General features: G+C 43.7%; 1 protein-coding gene and 1 long non-coding RNA gene across 2 annotated transcripts; one reads left to right on the top strand and one right to left on the bottom strand.

Moving 5' to 3' along the window:
- The first annotated feature begins 277 nt into the window (after window positions 1-277).
- On the top strand, window positions 278-3313 carry LOC150040543 (uncharacterized). The gene is made up of 3 exons (XR_016533810.1): window positions 278-366; window positions 459-687; window positions 3173-3313. It is a non-coding gene; the product is annotated as an uncharacterized LOC150040543 (long non-coding RNA).
- Window positions 3314-11460: 8147 nt separating this feature from the next.
- LOC150040544 (melanoma-associated antigen 11-like) lies at window positions 11461-14311 on the bottom strand. Its single transcript, XM_090327242.1, has 3 exons — window positions 14183-14311; window positions 13391-13478; window positions 11461-12544 (listed from the first exon to the last, which is right to left on the bottom strand). Exon 3 carries the CDS (start codon window positions 12492-12494, stop codon window positions 11580-11582), a length of 915 nt encoding a protein of 304 aa, XP_090183368.1. The 5' UTR covers window positions 12495-12544; window positions 13391-13478; window positions 14183-14311; the 3' UTR covers window positions 11461-11579.
- Window positions 14312-15381: the final 1070 nt, after the last annotated feature.

Genomic DNA, 15381 nt, shown 5'->3' on the forward strand with positions numbered 1-15381 from the left:
GGATTTCCATAGATACAAGGTTCTATTCCAATATATTCTCCCATTTCACTCAGCACCTGCCGGATGTCTTCTTCCATGGCATAGTTTCCCCCTATGAGGAAAATGTGGAGACTGCTTAACAGGAGGCCTGCCTTGGTCATGCCCAGGATATCACTCATAGTCACACCATGTTTGATCCAGATGCAGTGACAAGGTCATAGGAATGGAAAATGGAATCCATTTTCTTCATGCCAATGCCAAAGACTATAACATGTAGCTCTGTGCTTTCCTTAAGACCACTGAGAAGTTATTCTGACGATCACTGGGGATGTAATTCAGCATTTCTGCCTTGGTGGTCAGCAACTTCCTTCCAGACTTGAAGAGCAGGTATGTCACCAATAATATTGCATCATGATGCAAATACACAACATTTGCCTGGCTATTGTGGGGGTAAAAATCTTGTAATTCTTGATTTCCAGATTCCTTCTCCTCCTCCTCTGCCTTCAGAGCCAGCTCACCCACGAGGCCTGCTGACATCTCCCTGGTGGTATGGAGAATCACAGGAACAGAGGAGGAGCAAGTGTTGGCAGTAGCTTCCTCTTTAGTCTTGGGAATGAGCTCCCCCAAATAGTCCATAGCATCCTTTAGGCCATGGGGCCCTCCCTTAAGCTTGGAAGCCTGGATCAGGATTTCCCTTCAGCATCACAGGTAAAGATGGGCAGGACTTCAGTGATGGGGATTGATAGACCTCTTGGATATTGGCACCAGGTGAGTAGTGACAGCTGCAGTTAACCTATTGGTAGCTCTCACACAGCCCTTTATAAGTCTTCTCTTTGGTACTTTAGTGTCACACAGGCTCCTGTCTAATAACTGCCTCTTGCATGAAACCCTGAGTCAGTAAGTGAAAAGTGAAGTACAGGAACTTAACAGTCTAAGGCTCTGAGATCTTCTGGTAGGATGTGCATAGGGCTTAGTGCTGTGGGGTCTCTTGTGTTCTAGAGTGAGTGAACCCTGCAGTATCTATTCAGAGTGTGCAGCTGACTTTGCCTTTTGACTCCTACTTTGTTACATGAGGACCCTGACTCCTCTAAAACCTTTATCTGTTGGTTTCTGGAACACACACAATAAGCACTGAAGAAGACCCCTGTCCCTTGAGCAAAGACAATATTGGACCTACAGATCAATGAAAAGGATATGCTAGGGCCGGGAGTTTGGCCTAGTGGTTAAAGTGCTTGCCTAGCATGCATGAAGACCTGGGTTCGATTCTTCGGTACCACATATAGAAAAAAGCCGGAAGTGGTGCTGAGGCTCAAGTGGTAGAGCTCTAGCCTTGAGAAAGTCCAAGGACAGGGCTCAGGCCCTGAGCTCAAGCACAGGACTGGCAAAAAAAGGATATGCTAGACTGCATGAGTTTTTCAAGTTCAGTGACAGACAAATTACTTCCTCTAAATTTACTCTAGGCCCTGAATATTTCCCTAGATGTACTAGGACCACACCTCTCCTCTGGCCTGAGAAAAAAAATGTCAGGCATATTGTTTAGGTGCCTGAGATAGAACAAAATACTTTTAAAAGGGCACACTTCTGGCTATACTTCAATCGGGTATATCTGATGACCAAAAGTGGTGTTGCCCATGTGAACTGGGGACTTCTTCAGTCCTCACTTGTCAAGTGCAAGATTGGGAACTCTGCCCTGGTCTCCCCAGGGTGGTCCGAGCTTGACGTTTACCTCTGACATGAATGGCAATACCCTTTCACTCCTACCTTGGTCCTCCCATTATATCCAGGGAGGAGCCCCATACCTTTCATGATACCAGTCACCTCGGTCAGAGAGTAGGACTTAGATTAGGATTCAATCTGAAATTAAGGGCAAGAATGCTCTCCAATGTTACCACATGAACATGTAATATTATTTCCAGGGGAAGCTCAGTCATTACCAAGACCCCCATCTTGATTTCCATTAGCATCTGGACCTTCAGTGTGTTAAATTCAGGATTTATGCTGTCTACCAAATCCCTTTCTATGATTTACATGAGGGAAATGACCTGTTCCTCAGGTATTCACCCACCTGGCCTGCTGAGTCTGTATGGGCCTGAGGGCCTCCTTCAAGCTTGGAGGGCTGGGTTCTCTGATTATGAGAGCTCATGACAACAGAACAGACATAAAGTAAGCAGATACTCAGTGAAGAGAGCACACGTAGTGGAAAGATGGAACAGTTGAGTGATTTCAAGTGTCAGTGCCCTCTTGATGGTTCTCAAAAGCCTGTTACACATCTTCCTTGAGGGATTAAGTAATATGTCTTGTTCTTCAAGAATATATGCCAATCATAATTAGGAAGGTTGAGATGCAGATCCAGAATCCAAGTCTAGGCTTCATATAACACTATTCTAGAAATGAGTTATACAGGAAAGCTGGGAGTATTCTCTTGGCTAGAATCAACCTTGACAGAGGAATGAGAGTAAGTGCCATTGCTGGATTTTTTGCAGTTCCTACATTAAAGGTGAATGCACACTGCTCATTGTATTCACCCACATTACCCCCCAGGCATTCCCTATGAATGGATCAAAGAAACAGAGTGTGACTCCCAGGTATCTCTGTGTTGGAAAGGGATAGGGGATTATTAGGTAAACTTGCATGCACTGATGACCCAAAGAAAGTAAATACAGTACAGATGTAGGGGGATCCAGGACCTGCGCAAAGCTTCCTCTGAGTGCCTTCAGCATCTTATTACCATGATTGGCAGAACAGAACACTCTCCATTCTACTTTCTGGGGAAAACCTTCCTCTGTCCAGGCACTTGGTGTGTGTTCTGTGTACCTGAGAAACCAAAGCCTATTTCTGTGTGATACCAGAAAATGAAGGAGAGGCCAATCCACAAAGGCTTCGTAGGTTTCCCATGCCTGATGGGAAGGATTTTTTGGGTCTAGCTCTGAGTGGCTCAGTGAGGAGGGGCCGTCGCTCATCATATTAATTAGTAATAGATTCTAGAAAACTTTCTTAGCTGACCAGTGATGGCCATCCCTGAGGCCTCGCCCTCCTAAATCCTAGAATACATAAATGGAGATGCAGTTCATAGAAACACCACTCACTTGCTTTCTTACAGCTGACAGATAATTAAGGGCTCATAGCTTATCTTTTTGAGCTGTGCTCTCATTTCCTTATGAGTCCTTGACGTTTCTCCTCTATTGACCTGCAGATGCAACTTTCAGGACAAGGTCACTGCCACACCATATCCTAAGAACCAACCAAACCCTGAGTAGAAAGCCAATCATGACAGCTTTCCGCAGAGCGATGACAGAAAGTGTCTTGGGCTGCAAAGAGAGACAGGATGCTCAGCTCAGGGCTCTGCTGAGCAGATGCCACACATGTAAGACCAACACCATTCCTTCCTGAAACCAGCCCAAAGACAAAAGTGAAGATGCCCTGACTAGCCAAAGCTCAGGGTCTTCCAGCAATAAGGGAGAATGGAGGTTGATCTCTGTTCCACAGCACGGTGTGTCTTTGTGTCTCCCTGAGTGTTCCCCTTGATTTACACCACTACTGCCTCTTTCATCCCTTGAACTACCTCCTCCAGACTTCAAAGTTCATGAATTGGAGGCATGGTTCACTTGGGAGAGTGCTAGCCAGTGAGCAGAAGTGTCAGGCACTAAAGTACAGTCATATCTAAACTAAAAAGAAGGAAAGATTTCAAAGTTGAAGGACAACACTTGTCCCCAAACTAGGGTCAAGTTTGTACTCCAAATTCGAATGGGTCTTGGGCCCCTCGTTCCTGTTTTATTTCTCACCTTGACTTTCTATAGGACCTGAATTGCTCATCTGCTGAAACTGTGTTCTTTTACCAAACACCTGGCCTCTGTCAGATACACATGCTAAAGTCCTAAAGCAACCTCCTTGTCCTCTGGATGGGGCCTTAGCAGCCTCAAAGCAGTTGTGGGGCTGGAAACATGCAGGGTGATTCCAAGCCTTTCTAAATCCTCACCTTGGCTTTTAGCACTGCCCAGTGTCTTCTCACTCTACTAAATGATGGCCCTGTTCCTCCTCTACCTAGTCCTGAGTCGAATCTCAGACCCAGAAACCAAATTGAGCCATCATTTCTCCAAAAGGTTGTATGGGACCTCCCTAGAAATACATCAGGTACAGGCTTCCCTGAGAAGCCTGAAACAAAAGTCAAAGATCTTCTTCATTCCTTTTCTGTCCTTGTCATTCCACTCAATGGTGTAACTTTTTCTTTTTTTTCTAAACTCTTGGTAGAAGTTAAAAGACCATGAAGAAGATCCGCAGGTCTGAATGAGAAAGGATCAACAGAAAAACATCAGGATTCTGAGAAACACTCCAGCCTCATTCCTGGGTCCTCTCATTGATCTCAAGTATTTCTGAGCTCCTATCCCAGACCTCTTCATTTTCTTCTCATACCAAGCCTTGACTCTCATCATCCACTGGGGATGAACAAAGGACTAGGGAGTCACCTGACTAGATTTCTCTGTGGGCAGGGCTGACAATAGAGCTGGAATTAGATTATTTGTGAAGCATCTCAAACAGCTTTTTCTGTCCACCCCTAAATCCCACCAGGACCTGTCTCAGTGACTGGGACATTTTTCCCCCAAAATCTTAGTCCAAGGTTGTTAATTCCTCAGCCCCTGAGGCAGGAATGAATAAAGCAATTTGAAAATAGGGAAGGGGGAGATAAAGGACAGAGCCAGTCAACTGTAACAGAGGTTGTGCTGGATTATTTCAGGACCTTCTATCTAAGGAAAGCATACTCTGTTCAATCTCCGAATCTCACCACCACCATTGGCAGAGCTGAGGCCTCACTGCTCAATGCTCAGACCTCAGAATAAAGCTCTTGCCATAATCTATTATAGATAGAGACACAAGTCTCAGTAGTTGTCCAATTATATCGTGCTGATTACAAGACTAGATAACTAGTTAGAATCCATTTGTTTAGTGGAGAATTCTTCAGTCTACCTGTTTATTCACTTTGACCCCACCCAGAGTCAGGACCTCTGGTCTTCCACAGCACAGTTAGATGTTTGGTTTTTATTTTGTGCTGGTTCTAGGGCTTTAACTCAGGGCCTGGGTGTTGTGTCAGCACTTTTCTTCCTTTTTTAGTGGATAGAGATGTGAGTTTCACAGCTTTTCCTGCCTAGGCTGGCTAGGATCCTCAATTCTCATATCAATGCCCCCTGAGTAGCTAGGATTACAGACATGAGCTAAGAGGACCTGGCTTCAAACAAAGGTTTTTACCCTCAGAGCCTTCTCGAGTGTAATCAAGGAGTGAGCATGCTTTGGGGACTGCTCACTAGATGCTTTGAGTGCTGTTCAGACAAGGTGAGTGTAGATGCATTGTTGAGCTTCTGCTGGGGAGGGGTTCCTTTTATGCATCCTCAGCTGCCATTTCATCCTCTCAGAGACCCTGGTACTTTTCCTTTACAGATTTCAAAATATGGAGGCAAAAAGGATGAATAAATGCAGCAGTGGTACTTACTAGATAGTATGTTGTAAAGGAAATATACAACTTGTGAGTGTGAAGGGGGGCAGGAACAGCAGGAGAAAACTGGGTGAGAGTAAAGGAAGGGGTTACATTGTCTAAAAAGAAATGCACTGATTACTTGACATCACCTTTATTGTAGCAATAACTATATTTAATTGAAAAAAAGAATCTCAAAATCATGGGGCAGCCCAGATTAAAGACAATGAAGTGTGGTAAAGTACAAGCAGGAATTCAGATACAAACACCATATTTAAAAACATAGAAGTACTATCTTCTTTGCTTTAACCCTTACACTCCATTATAAACTGTAGTATTCCTACAAAGAAAAAGAAAAAATCCAGAGCAACTTTCTCCACCTGACCTTGCTTGCTGAACCCCAAATAATTAATGTGCTCTGAAAATAGAGCAAGGACATGTTTTAGAAAAAACACATTTTTTCCTAGAAAAGCAAATACTGGAGAAAATGACCCCTCCAGGCACAAAATACTTATCTTAAGTATAGACAACTGTGTTAAAAAAATAATGAATGGCAGAATACATCCTTTCTTTGAAGGAATGCCTGAAGAGAATGATCAAAATTGAATGAGATCAGTCTCAGAGTCCCAGAGACCAAGTGATTAAAGTGTAACAACAATAGTGATTAAGTGTGCCAGGTGTCAGAACAAAAATACTCTACTTAGAATAACTCTGTCAAACCTTGCCATTTATCAAAAGGATTAAGATAAATGTAAATAGGAGGGTATAAACTTTACTATTATTTTTGTTTTCTTTGTGCCTTGTGTGTTTATCTGTCCTTGGGAGGGAAGGGGGAGCTTACAGAAATGTAGGGACAAAGGGTAAACAAATGCACCAGTGGTGGCTTGTGTTTGAGGAAGGGAGACTTGAGAGAAAGCAAAGTAAGGGGAGACATTTTCCAAAAAGAAATGTATTCATTACCTGACTTATGAAACTGTAGTCTGTCTGTGTATCACCTTTACAAGAACAATAAAAAGCCATAACTATTTTAAAAAGTTAAAGTTCAATGTTTCTCACCTTTTGCTTGTCAGTAAAGTTCTGCCAATTTCCTGTGCATTATGACTTGTCCTGAAATATTTTTGCATTTAAAGTCAAGGATACGAAACTAAAACTCTAGTAGAGGTTCCTTACTTCTTTAGGGAAACTTTATAAACTATTACCTGGAAGCAAAGACATTACTGCTCATACTTTACGAACTCTCTATTAGAAGGAGGCACTGTCCTGTTTAGAGCCCCACCTCTCACCTCTGTGGGCATCACAGTAAGGTGAAGCTGAATAATTGTGGAAGACTTTATAGGTGGGAGGTTCTTCTGTCCATCCTCTGCTTTCACCTGGACTGCTCTGAAAGGTAAGCCTCTCCCTTCTTTGAACCTCACACTAAGGCTAGGTTTCCCAGCATCTCTTGAGATGGGATGATTGCATGGAGCACTGGTTCTGTTGCTGTACTGAGTTGCCTAACAGGAGTTGTTTAAACTCCTGTTCATGCTAATTCAAAGAGGGATGCAAGGGAATTGCTTGAGGGATGGATTTCCTCTGTCTGCCATCAGAAGTTGCTTTTTCTACTCACAGACCTTGTTCCTGTCCTGTGAGCACCTCAAAAGCAGGCTTTGAGACCCAGGACCCAGTTTTTACAGGAGGTGCTGCTGTCTTGACAGGACAGGAAGTGAGCAGTGTGGCTGGAGAGAGAACAGGCTGGTCTTCACCTTGATATGTGCAAGGCTGAGAATTCTCTCTGGATCATCTAAAATCACCTTTTTAAATCCATAATCATGCTTCTCTCAGTCATTTGAAGTGGAAGGAGATACTAATTTTCTCATGGTCCCATGGTTTTATCATAACTAATAGATCAGGTGTGGCTGTAGTGAGGTGTGTTTTGGGGTTTGGAGGAATTTAAACCTGTCCAAGCTGCTCTGTGGATCTTGGTTGGAAGGCATGTTGGGCAGAAAACTCCATGAGAATCTTATATCTGGTTAACCACCAAAAGGCCCCGTTGGGAGCTATGGCTCAAATGGTAGAGTGCTAACCTTGAGCACAAATGCTCAAGGAAAGGGCCCAGGCCCTGAGTTCAAGCCCTAGTAGTCACACACACCCAGACAAATGACTTGAGTCAGGCCACTCTGACCTGGGCCTCTGAGGGCTGCTGTGGTATGAAGGAGCCCTCTGTCTCTCATTCCTCCCTGAGTCCTGCCCTTTACTCTAGGCACAACCTGGACCCTCTCAGCACCTGACTCTCCTCCTCAGATTTCAGACTTCAGTGAGGAATGGGACTCCATGTGGAAGTAGAGGCAGTATTGACCTTTATTTGTCCTGGGTCCTGGACCCCTGGATGTTGACTCCCTATAGACCTGGTCCCCATCCCTCTGCTGAGGTAGTGCTCCTTCCACCAAGCCCCTCCCCTCTCCCAGACCATGATGCACTAGTCAGCAATCAGCTGCCCAGTCACCCTGCATGAGGCCCTAAAGGACCCAGGGAAGGGAGGCATGAGATTCCTTGGCTTACTGCTGGTCTCCCTCAGAACTCACCTTCTCTTCCAACAGTGCCTGGTGCCTCTGCTACATTCAAAAGCAGATTCTTCTCCCTCTGTCAGACCCTGAGCATAAGTCAGGCATCCCACCTCTGCTCACATGGCATGGGCCCCCTTGGGTATGCACCAGTGACAGGCTTCTGTGTTGTGGGGTATATTTCTTTAAAAATAAAATCAGTTTTGCTAGCATGCACAAAGACCTGGGTTGGATTCCTCGTTACCACATGCATAGAAAAAAGCTGGAAGTGGTGCTGAGGCTCAAGTGGTAAAGCTCTAACCTTGAGAAAGTCCAAGGACAGTGCTCAGGCCCTGAGATCAAGCCTAGGACTGGCAAAAAAAAACAGTTTTGGATCTTGAACTCAACAGTCCCCAAACATTTTTGCTCAAAGCTAGAACTATATCACTTTGATCCATAGCTCAAATTCTGGATTTTTTCAAATATTTTTATTGTGATTAATAGAAGGGTTAGATTATATTCTCCAGAAAAAAGGTGTATTATTTCACATACATTGATACCTTTTCTCATGTCTTGGTCCCCATTTCCTTCCCCGCACTCCCACCCCTCAACTTGTTTTCCTCCGTTCCCTATCCGACTTCAAATATCCAAATATGCATATAGATTCTGGATTTTTGGTGGATGATTGGTGCATTGGGGATACTCTTTTCTTTTTAGGTCCAAGACAAGGACTTGGACTCTGTATTTGACATTTTCACTCATTGCCTGATAATCTACCACCGCAGCCTTGCCTCCAATCCCAAGTGTTGTTTCAGCCATTCTTTGTTCTTTGTTCTTTATTCTTTCTAGCATTGGGGATGACCTTGATCCTCACAACAGATTCTACTGTAGAGGAGCTACAATCATCAAATCAAGTCCCTATACTCTTTAACACAAATTCTATTTGCAGAAGTGAAGGTGTCTTCGATCAAGCCACTTTGTCCTTTAGTTTCCATGGCTGATGGGAGTACGGAAATGTCCCTCTAATAATCTGAAAGTGTAATATCCCTGTCTTCATTGCTTTCTGAGTCTTTCCACTTGACTCTGGATATGGTTACACCTCATAGCCTGTGTAAATTTCTCTGTGAGTACATCCTGAAAGTAAGTGTAAGGTTGGGTATCATCTCTACTGGGTTCCGGGAGCCTCAGTCCTGCTCCATATCACACCTGTCCTCCTTATGGGATCTTGCCACAGTCTTCTGTTGACACAAATCTCTTTCTACCAAATCTGCATATAAAAGTCAAGAATTAGTTGTCTGATCATCCTACGTTGGCACTTTAAAGATTTAATAGCAAGAATGGAGCTGGACTGTTCCTGGAGATTTTGGGGGTTACATCCTTGATCTGAGGTCCTTGAAGGGGAAGGATTTGATCTGTCTGAGGTATATAGTTAAGAGAGGGTCCTGGGTGTGAGCAGAGTGGCCCTGGAATACAAATAGATAGCTCTCAATTATTTCAGCTGCACTCAGGAATTGAGTATCTGTGATCATCTAGTGAATGGAATGTCCTCATGTCATAACCATGTCTTCCTTTAGCCTTAAGAGACACCAAGTATAACAGCCTTGGTCTAGGGTTCTTAAAAAGGAAAAGTCAAAATCATTGTAGTGATCCACGAGGAAGCAGAGTAAAAGAAGAGACAAAGTGTCTTCTATGAACAGACTTCATAAATCTATCTGAACCTCTGTTTTCACCAGGGTATGTGGTCAAGTGAGCTCCTCCAAAACTCCCTCAGCCACTGCTCCTGGTGAGGGTGATCTTGCAATTTATATTTACTTGAAGTCCTTGGTTAGGCAAGGACCAGTTATAGGTAGTACCTCATAAGTTCTGGATCCTGGAATAATCAGTTTTGTTACTGTTCCTTTGTTTCCTATATGATAGGTGCCTCTTGCTCAGCTAAGGCAAAGCCCAATGTACTATGCCCTCAATCTCTCTTAGAATCTGATATAGAAGTCACAGAGCAGCTGCCTGGCCTTTTTACTCAGTGTTTTTCAAGGCTCACAGCAACGGTGGGCCTAGCCCTATGCAGGGCATCTGAGTCCTTTCTTAAGTCCTGAACTTGAGTAGCAGGACTGTGTGTACGGTCTGTTCCTCTGTTAAATTCAAGAAGTGGGTTATGCTTGTGAGTGCTGGAGCTGTAGTGAATGACAGAGGCAGTCATTTCTAACGATCCCAACCCTTTCCATGTTGTTCATGTTTTCTCCTAGACATATCAAAGGATATGCAGCTCAGGAAGATAGGAAACTAAAATGAACTGTCATAAAATTCAGGAAAACTTTCCCCATTAGTAGTCACTTCGCAAACTGATTGATCCTACAATGTGAGTCAAAGACCAGCTGCTTTTCTCTCTGCCAGCTGCTTCCCCATTGAAATTCTTGCTCTTAGCTTTTCAATTTCTTTTAACCTGGACTTATTTTGTGTTTCATTGGGGAGGGAGAATATTCTGTGTAAAGGAGAAACAATGTGATATTGGTCATTCTCAATTTGGCAAATTATGTAATTTCATATTTGTGTGTGTGTGTGTGTGTGTGTGTGTGTGTGTGACAGTCCTGGGCTTGAACTCAGGGCATGAACACTGTCCCTGAATTTTTATGCTTGCAGCTCTACTTTAGTATTTCTTTTTTTTTTTGCCAGTCCTGGGCTTGGGCTCAGGGCCTGAGCACTGTCCTTGGACTTTCTCAAGGCTAGAGCTCTACCACGTGAGCCTCAGCACCACTTCCGGCTTTTTTTCTATGTATGTGGTAGAGGAATTGAACCTGGGTCTTCGTGCATGCTAGGCAAGCACTTTAACCACTAGGCCAAACTCCTGGCCCCTCTACTTTAGTATTTCTGATGGGTAATCTGAGATATGAGTCTCAAGGCTATTCTGCTGAGATTTGCTTCAAACCTCCATCTTTAGATCTCAGCCTCCTAAGTAGGATCAGTCATGTGCCACTGGCATTTGGCATATCTGCTCTCTTTTTGTGCATGTTTTATTGCTGTTATGAAGGTGATGTAAAGAGATTTACTGTTATATAAGTCAGATAAAGAGTACATTTGTTTACGGAAAATATAACTCCTTCCCTCAGTCTCTGCCAGGTTTTCCCTCCCAGTCTCAGCCTCATCTTGTATAGTTCATTCGTCCTAATGCCTGGGGAGCTACCACTGCTTCATTTGTTCATACTTTGTCCCACATTTTCTATGCAAAGAAAAACAACAAAGAAAAAAGTCTCCTTTTTCCATTTCCTGGAGTTCATTTCACTCTGTATTTTCTTAGTAAGGCTGTTGCTTAAAATCTTATCAAATTGTGTGCTAATCAAAAGCCAATGTTAAAATAAATTTACAGAAAGAAATCAGAGATGTTGGAATTATCTTTAAAATATAATTTCCCATAAGTGCACACATAGCCACCCCAAATCAAACAATATATTTGGTTTTTTTGATGTTACGGATAAAATGGATAACACAAGGATTAACAGAGAGTTTCTCTGTATTGTAATTTATTTCACTGCTAGAAGTGTTCACCGTGTCCCAGGAAATTGCTGTTCCACTAGATGTTATGGTGGAAATCATTTCCTAACTGATTTTAAAATAAGGAACAGTCACTCTTCTCTTAAAGAAGTGATGTCAGGGGTGCTTATTCCCTCTTCTTCTTGTAAAGCTTCTTCGTAGAGTGACGGGTATGCCATGGGGTCAACTCCACTGAACTTGGCCCAGTGTTCTAACACTTTCATTTTTGTGGTTTCTGCACAGGCTCTTGGGCCCCACCTGAACTCACAGACAATGGGATCACTGCCAGGCACCTGCTGATATTCTAGGTACTGCTCTGATACAAAATCTTCAAAAAGCAGCTTCCTAGCGTTTCCATAAAGAAAGTGTTCCTTATCTGAATACACTTCCATCCTATTAAGCACATACCAGATGGCTTCCTCTGTGGCACAATTGCCTTCCATAAAGATGATACAGAGCACTATTATCAGCAGGCCTGTCTTTGGCATGCCCTGCACATCACTCATGACACCATCGTATGTGATTCCTGCAGCTATGAACAGCACATGTGTGTGGAGAATTGGGTCTACCTCCTTTATATCAAGACCGAAGAGGAGTTCCAGAAAAAGAGATGCTTTGTCTAAGATGAGAGGGAAGTAACGCCTGTGGCCTACTGTAATGTGACTCAGCATGTCGACATTAGAAACTGTCTCATTTGTCCAATACTTATATAGCAGAAATGGCACCAGTGATATTGCTTCTTTCCGTAGGGCCATATGAACTATCTCGTCATCATAGAGGCACAGATCTTCTGTTCCCTGATCATTGCATTCATTGGTTTCCTCATTACTCTCCCCGAATATCTCATCAAGACCACCTCCTGACCTATCAATTGCAGCAGGGAGGAGCAGAGAAGTAGATGGCACCTCAGCCTGAGGAACCTGCTCAACTGCCAGGCTTGATGACACTCTTTGGGCCTGTGGGACTTGCTCATGCTCAGAGGGCTGGGTCCTCCGATGAAAAGGCATTGTGGTTGTCCTTGATAAGATGGAGACCAGCTCAATGATGACTCATAGGCCTGTGGTAGAGAAAGCAGGAATGTAGTTTCAGCTGAGAATATTCCTCCTGGCAGCTACCTTAGGACTTATCCCTGGTCTTCTCTTTGGTGCTTTATGGCCACATAGGTCTGTATCCTTCTTGTATCTATTGCCTGAAGACTAAGAGTCAGGGAATCTCACAACAAGGCACAAGGTGCTGAGTGAGTCTGAGTCTCTGGGGTGCTGGTAGCATGTGTAGTACTAAGTAATGTGGAGTTCTGTGTTGTGGGGTGAATAGAGAACATGGTACCAATTCAAGCATATGTATCTCAATCTTAAATTCTGACCCTAGGAGAGAACGGAGTGCTTGATTACTTCAGGCCAAGAAATTTGCCTCCTGGTCCCTGTACATATACAGAAGGCAACAGAGAGAGGCAGACTGTAAGTTCTTCAATGTTCTGCAATAGGCAGCTTCTACTGAACTCAATCTGGGCCCCCAAAGTTCCACTAGAGATATCTGGACCACTCTCACCTTGCCAGGGGCACACTGTCACAATGGGTGTAATGGTCCTTATCATGCAACAAAAGGCAATGAGAGGTCATCACACGTTACCAGGGACAACAGCCAAGGTGACCCCATGCAGTATAGGCCATATGGGTGGAGGACTGGCTCAGTGTTCTCGGTGTTCAATGGCAGGTTGGGAACTTTCCATCCCTGCATCTGAGGCCACAATCCCAAAGCCAAAAACTTATTTCTGTGAGAAATTATAAAGATTTAAGGGGAGATGAATGTATCTATGATGTCCTGGTTTTCTCATAGGTAAAGGAAAGAAGAATAGTAATGAAGTCTCATGTGTATGAGCAGGGGAGGGTATCCCTGTCCTCACCTGGCCTCTACATTGATTATGATACTTCTCTTGTTGGCCACGTTGTTCCACTGAATTCCCTCAGGCTGAGGCTTCAACTTCTTGGATCCTGTGAAACAGAAGTGTACACACATTTCATGTGAACATCCCAACAGAGATTTCTCAAGGCTGACAGAGGGAGCAGGAGTCAAGGCTTTTCTTTTGTGTGGGGTCTCAAGGGAGTCATAATCAGTCTTCAAAAGTCTGCATCTCTTCCCTTTTCCCTCTGTTGATCTCCAGGTCCATCTTGCAGGCCTGGGCTATCATTTTTCTTCTCCCCCTGCCCATCCTGAGAAACCACTGGCTCCATTTCTTCCCCACAGTGCTGACTGGAGCCACCCTGAGCTTAAAATGCAAGGAGTTTATCTATAGCTTGAAAACGCACTGTTGGTCTAGTCTAAGACCTTTTTTGGGCAGAGGACACACTCAGTCCAAGTTTTACTCCTCCCAGTAACGAGCCTCAGAGGCTAAAGTGAGGTTCCCTGAAGCCCTGGGCCTCCCCAGGATGATGAGCAAGTAGATGTCTAACTGATCTGACCTGCAATAATTCCTACCTCCGCCCTCCCCCTGAATCCAGGCAGAAGCCCCACACCTCTCATGATACCACTCACCTCTCAGAAGGTTGGGAGAAAGACCTGAAAATGAGATCAGTACTCAGTCTGAAAACAAGCACAAGTTACCCATCTTTGGTGTTTGCTGACATCCCACCTTGACTTTTGACACAATTTACCCTGTCCCTTAGATTCAGAAATGAAGACTCAGTTTTTTGATTACCTGATCTGTGGGTTCCACAGGTTCACTATATGAGTGAGTCATATCATTTCTTGGGGAATCCAGGTTGTTCCTGAGTCTTCCCTTAGACTTTAGTTTTCATCTGGACCCTCATTCTGTGAAATTCAGAATAAGTCTATTTAATCCCACACTCACTATGACCTAGATAAATAAGTATGACATCACTACCCTGGTCACAAGGCCTCTCTGGACTGACAGCCAGGACAGACTCCCTCATGTGTGTTTCCTGTCATGGAGAGTCTACATTCCTTTCCTATCAGGCTTGATCCTGACCAACTAAGACATTCATTTATTGTTTCACTCTGTTGTCCAAGTTAATGTCCCAGACCCATGTCCACCAGGAATGTGTTCATCACTCACATAGGCCCTATAGCTTCCTGTCTTCTCCACACCAATGCCCCCAGTGTCCTATGTGATAGAAGGAAGTGAAGAGGTAGACATTTCACCTTCCTAGAGGACCTCAGGCGCAAGGCTGAGAACAGGGTAAATATAGTTGTTTACTGTTCCCACCAAATAGTTTGAAGCTTTTTCTATTCCCTCTCAAATATTCAAGGAACTTTCATGTCCTAAAACTCTATACTAAGGCCATTATTTTCATGGTAACTCAAGGGAAAACTTCAAGTTAGGGCGATTTTTAGTGATATATTTTTAGTGGATAAATTGTTCCACTGTCTTGGCACTCCCCAGGATTCAGGACTGAGAGAGTTTAAACAATGACACTGTTTGCTTATTTTATGATTCTCTATCTGAATCTGCACTTTTGCCAATCAACTTCTCCTCTTTCCTGAATCTGGTTTTGATACATTTCCTCTTCTCCAGATTTATTCTTCAAACTTGTCTCCATGGTCACAGGATTCTGAAGGAGTGGCTGCAGGAGAAGTAGAATGATATGAGGGCAACATCTTTGCACTTGATAGTTGAATTTCCTCTCTTTACCCTCTAGATACCTGTCCTACCTGAATCTCTCAGAAGCAGAATCTCTCCTCAGAATTGCAGAAGAAGGTGGAAGCTAGATGATTACATTTATAATTGAAGTTACTCTGGAATCTGAGATCTGAAGATTGCAGTTCAAAGCCAGATCAGGTAGGAAAATCCCTGAGGCTCTTTTCTCCAATTAATCACAGAAAAAGCTAGAAGTAGCACTGTGGCTCAAGTGGTAGAGTGCTAACTTTGAGCAAAGG

Source organism: Megascapheus bottae, chromosome X (assembly GCF_031878675.1).
Source record: "Megascapheus bottae isolate mThoBot1 chromosome X, mThoBot2.hap1, whole genome shotgun sequence".
Classification (NCBI taxonomy): Eukaryota; Metazoa; Chordata; class Mammalia; order Rodentia; family Geomyidae; genus Megascapheus; species Megascapheus bottae.